At 43.2% G+C, this 6,000-nt stretch overlaps 1 protein-coding gene across 1 annotated transcript in view; it reads right to left on the bottom strand.

Moving 5' to 3' along the window:
- plcb4b (phospholipase C, beta 4b) overlaps window positions 1-6,000 on the bottom strand; it is a 90,549-nt gene that overhangs the window by 28,001 nt on the left and 56,548 nt on the right. Inside the window, exons 6-9 of the mRNA XM_083790629.1 lie at window positions 4,729-4,808; window positions 3,683-3,736; window positions 2,636-2,717; window positions 198-298 (exon numbers count right to left, since the gene is read on the bottom strand). Of these exons, the coding sequence (XP_083646755.1) occupies window positions 198-298; window positions 2,636-2,717; window positions 3,683-3,736; window positions 4,729-4,808 (317 nt within the window). The remainder of the gene's footprint in view (window positions 1-197; window positions 299-2,635; window positions 2,718-3,682; window positions 3,737-4,728; window positions 4,809-6,000) is intronic.

Genomic DNA, 6,000 nt, shown 5'->3' with positions numbered 1-6,000 from the left:
GTGTGTGTGTGTGTGTGTGTGTGTGTGTGTGTGCGTTTCAACGCTGAAAACCCACATCTTACTGAAGAGTTCCTCTTGTCTGTGCGAGGGCAGATCTTCTGTGTATATGTGTGTGTGTGTGTGTGTGTGTGTGTGTGTGTGTGTGTGTGTGTGTGTGTGCGTGCGTGCGTGCGTGCGCGTCAACGCTGAAAACCCACATCTTACTGAAGAGCTCCTCTATGTCTGTGCGAGGGGAGATCTTCTGGGTGAGGACGTAGAAGATGTCAAAGGGGAACGCCTCCGGCTCAATCTCGTCGTTCTAAAACGAAAGAAAGCGACAAAACAGAAGAAGTTGGTTCTTCTTATAATTAATCATTTTCCAATTATTACTTTGTTAATTAAACATTTTGTGTAAATAATGGGAGCAGAATTGGGAACACGTGATATAATTAGTGTTAAAATATTCAAATTTAACTGAACGGGAACCCATTTTGGTGTTAGCATCATGTTATGCTTTAGCTATTGAAAAATAACAGATCTACAAGCTCGTAGCGCGCCACCGAGTGGCGCGCTACGAGCTTGTAGGTCTGCTATTTTTGAAAAATCGAAGAACGACTGACATTTTTTGAATCTGACCTCAGGTCAGAATGGGTTAATCAGACCAGTGTGTGTCCAGTGGAAACCTCGTATGAATCTGATCTCGGGTCAGAATGCGTTAACAATGAATGTACAGAGTCCGGATAGCCCGTCCAGGCTTCGGACGCGCCTCCTCAGGAGACTTTGAGGAGAATTTGATTTGGCGTTACGGAACACGTTGCGACCGTCTTCCCTTGCTGACGACGACCCCAGGCAGGGTTCGAACCCACAACCTTCCGTGTGAAAGGCCTTTGCTCTAACCACTACACGGGCGACCCTTAATTAGTGTACAGAGAAAGAAATATCATGCACACATTGGTTGAATATGGATGGATGGATGGATGGATGAGAAAGTTAGAATATGGAGATAAGAGTTTTCTGCCTGACAGCAACGATAATCAGCGTTAAGAGATCAGATTCATACGAGGTTTCCACTGGACACACACTGGTCTGATTAACCCATTCTGACCTGAGATCAGATTCTAAAAATGTCAGTCGTTCTTCGATTTTTTTTCAAAAATAGCAGACCTACAAGCTCGTATCGCGCCACTCGGTGGCGCGATATGAGCTTGTAGATCTGCTATTTTTCAATAGCTAAAGCATAACATGATGCTAACACCAAAATGGGTTCCCGTTCAGAATGGGTTAATGGCATTTAATAATAATAATAATAATAATGATGGATTTTATTTATAACGCACTTTCGTCAGAATCTCAAAGTGCTACAATGAGCAAATGCAAAAGAAAAAAACACAAGAAGCATCACACCATTAAAAACATCTAAGAAACGGAACATTTAAAACAAATTAATTTCTATCTTTGGGACCCCCCAATGTATATTGTAAAAATGATGTTGATTTAAATCTGAGAGCGTACAAATGTTTGTACACTCTCTGAGTTACAAACCCAAAAGGGTCCATTTGGTTCCTATATCTATCATTTAGCTTGGGACCCCCTGGAACTCCCTCAAGGACCACCAAAAAGAGTCCTATTTTCCTGGGTTCGATCCCGCCGCGCAAACCAATAACTGGCTATACTCAGCCGTAATGGGAGAGGACGGAGGCTCACACCACCACACGCTAATGGGTGACATTACTTTGTGGGGCGAGCAAGGACAGAGATTGTCCTCGTTTAACTGGGCCACCTAATTTTTCCACACATGTCCTGGCTTATTTTATGTAATTATGAGATGCTGCGTAATTGTTATTTTAATTATAACGCCAGACTTTTATAATTTTTTTAGTTCAGACATGAAGAAATGACAGTAAAGCAAAAAATGAATCTATCAATCTCACTAGGAATCATGTTAAGTGACAGCTGAAGGGAGAACAGTCGATCGCTAAGGAGGGCACTTCATTGTATTGTCATTTAATAGGATCATCCTCTATTTCCGCAGTACTCAAGGACATTATGTTTTTATTAAGAAATACTATGAAATTACTCTTGTATCCTAGCAACCATGTCTTTGATGTCCTACAGTACACTCTTATCAGGACCTATTCAAATGGAACTATTTTATATGGTACTTTATAAAGAGACCCAATCGTTAAAAAAAACTAAACTCTTGGTTCCATGAAAAAAAAAGAAAAATAATTAGGGGCCATAATAGACAAGTGAATTTGATACATAGATGCCTTCTGCCTTCATACACATTCTGCAATTGCTGCTAAAGATAGCGTACCAGCCTTAACCCATTCTGACTGGGCACCCATTTTGGTGTCGGCATCATGTTATGCTTTAGCTATTGAAAAATAGCAGATCTACAAGCTCATAGCGCGCCACCGAGTGGCGCGCTATGAGCTTGTAGGTCTGCTATTTTTTGAAAAATCGAAGAACGACTGACATTTTCAGAATCTGATCTCAGGTCAGAATGGGTTAATCAGACCAGTGTGTGTCCAGTGGAAACCTCGTATGAATCTGATCTCAGGTCAGAATGGGTTAAGATAATTAGCACACTTAATACATTTTGGTGAGAGTACAGTGTGGTGATGACAAATGGCACTAAGGAAAATAACCTGACCTTTCCACTGGGCAGACCCAACTCCTTCAAAGCCTGGAAGATCCCCTTCTCCGTTTTCCCCGAAGCAAAGGTCCGCGTGATGCTGCAACAGACAGACAGACAGACAGAACACATGACTATAGATATTAGTACCAGTATATATATATATATACTATATAGAGGTAGTGTATACCGATTTGCAGGATGTATGGATAAAATCTGTAAGAGTAATGTACAGAAATGTGTTTTGACAAAGTCGGCCTCATGTGAGGGTCACGGCAGAGATTTGCGCACGCCCTGATTGGATCTCAACCGATCTGTCCGTCACCCCCGGCCCCTCCTCCCCCTCCCCTCCCCCTCCCCCCCAGCGCAGCGCTACGTCACATCATTTGGAGCGACGCCCACCCGGGGAAGGGTTGACTCCCACTTCTAGCCCAGAGCTGCCAATGCGTTCCTCCAGGCTTTTCATTTTTTCCACCGACGAAAATGAAAGCCTGGTACCGAGAGGCTAGGTAAGAACATGAATTGGCCTGTTATAGCGCCACCATGAGGCTGATTTGAATTATTTTAAGTGGCATTTCTTCCTCTGCCCTGGTGAGAATGTGTGCGGATATTTTCACGGAAATCTCACACTGCCTGATTTGAGGCATTTTGTTCAAAATGGACCAATCCTGCAAACTTTGAAAGGGAATATGGGGAAGCGGACAGATAAGTGTATACCGATTTCCGTGATGTATGGATAAAATGTGTACGAGTCAAGTAATGAAACGTGTTTAGCAAAACATCGGCCTCATGGTGGCGCTATAACAGGCCGTTCTGAAGAATTTGGGGTAGAGGTTCGTCGTTGGCATCCAAGGACTGTGTGTGCAAAGTTTGGCTTGGGCCGGGCCAACGGTGCCAGAGATTAGCTGGTAACGGACGGACGGACACACAGAAAGACACACGGACGGACGGACGGAGTGCAAAACATACTCTCTCCTATGCCTTCGGCCTGGTGGAGACAATAAGTAGAAGTGCTGTTTGGTTGTGTTTCAGATTAATAGTAAAACTAATCCAAGCTCAACTCACCCTCTGACTGGAATCTTCCCATTCACATTTGTCAGAAAGCACATCCGCATCCAACTGGATCATGGAGACACACGCACGCACGCACACACACACACACACACACACACACACACACACACACACACACACACACACACACACACACGGCAGAGTCAAACAATCAAAGCAGTTACACTGGATGTGTTGTCAGATGATGTGATATGATGAAAGGTTATGATGTCGTCTGATGTCATGTGACTGTGACGTGACGTGACGTGGTGATGTTATCTTTATGTGACGTTAATGCGTTATATCGTCGCTTCATAAATGATCAAACATCTTTCTTTAGTTGTATTCAATTCAATTCAATTTCTACCAGCAAATAATAATAAAAGGTGTAAAGTAACTAAGTCCTATTTTCAGGTGCTTTTACTGGAGTGTAGTGGCACACCGTCTAAATGTTCTTAAAAATGGACCACTTGGTGGAGTAGACCTCACTAAAACACTAAACTGTAGTTGTACGCAAACGACAGCACGGTAATGACTTTTCATCAAAAGGTTTTACTGGGAAAAAACACCAAAAGTTACAGAGTCCAATGTATGGTCAAAAAACTGTGTTGCTTCCTTCTGTGTCTGACTCCAACTGACTACAAGACGGTGACGTCAAACAGAAATACACACAGGTGCCTCATCTAAATTAGCTCCCAATAACATCAAAGGACAATATTGGCTCCCATCAACATCAAAGGACAATTAGGTCACACTCAGGTCAGGTCAGCTAGACCTTTGTAAACACACACGACACTCGTGAGATGCAATCAAATAACCAGCATAGCTTTTTAACCTTTTTTTAACCAAAATAATTATTAATCTTAATCATGAATTCACTTAAACATAAACATTGACAATTGGCACCTACATGGAGTATTTCAAATTTTCAGTACTTCTACTCCACTACATCTCGGAGGCAAATATTATTTTTCCACTACTAATGAAAGTATAATTTCATACCATGCGTGTGTGTGTGTGTGTGTGTGTGTGTGTGTGTGTGTTTGTGGATCACTCACTGTTTCTTGAGGCATGTCATGGGACACACATTGTTGGCCTTGAAGTTGTGAATGACTGACCTCAACCCCTCCGTCCACTTCTACAAAAAAAACACGCGCACACACACACACACACACACACACACACACACACACACACACACACACACACACACACACACACACACACACACACACACACACACACACACACACACACACACACACACACACACACACACACACACACACACACACAGTACAGAGGGTGAGGAGGACATGTGTTTATATGAGTTGGAGCCTTTGAGACGTAAACACAAACAAATTAACTGCATTTGTGATCATTCCTGCAACTCTACACACAACACACACACACACACACACAACACACACACACACACACACACACACACACACACACACACACACACACACACACACACACCCACACACACTTGAAATGTTTATTTATGTCCACATAATGAGAAGTACAGGAATACCTTGTACAAAGGACATAAACACTGCCAGTGCAGTTTGACAATAGGAGAGCAGCAAGTTACAACATGCATGGACGGCAAAGCATCGTTACATACAGTACAGCAGACATAAATCATGGATAAAGAAAACAACGCCTCCTCCAAATTGAGCGGCTTCCTATAAGGGCTTTCCTTTCGGAAAGGCTGGCCATTTGTAAGCCCCTCACAACAAACTTATGCACATGCCCTAGGCTGCCAAAGATTAAAAACTAAAAGTTTACATCTGTAGCCTAGCTGTGAGATGGTCTGCAACTCTGCACTAGCTGCTGATACTTCAGCACTTTGGTTAGAAAGGCTTCTTCCAGGCTGTAGTCAAAGGTACAGCCGACCTCGAGAATGAACACCTCTCCACACACTCTCCACACACACACTCTCCACACACACACACACACACACACACACACACACACACACACACACACGTTGAAAGCAAACAAACAGCTGCTGTAGACAAGGTCTGCTGCTGACAGACAGTGTCCACTCCGTTGTAAAGGCCGACTGATTTTGGTGCTGCTTGTGATGTCATCGGTATCTCCCTACTACTTGGTATTATCCCTCCCCATCTTTAGTTCACATTTTGCGTAGTCAAAGATGTGGAAGGGGAGTAGCATACACAGCACCCCCACCACATCAGGACATTGTGGTACTGCAGCTAAAATCGCTTCAGAATGCAGACAGAAATGACATGGACTGGTTATAATGAGAGTGGTGATATAGGCTCAAAGCATTATATAGGCTCATACACACGCACACACAC

Source organism: Protomyctophum parallelum (assembly GCF_964188405.1).
Source record: "Protomyctophum parallelum genome assembly, chromosome: 19".
NCBI classification, from domain to species: Eukaryota; Metazoa; Chordata; class Actinopteri; order Myctophiformes; family Myctophidae; genus Protomyctophum; species Protomyctophum parallelum.
This window is presented reverse-complemented; position numbering and strand designations above follow the sequence as displayed.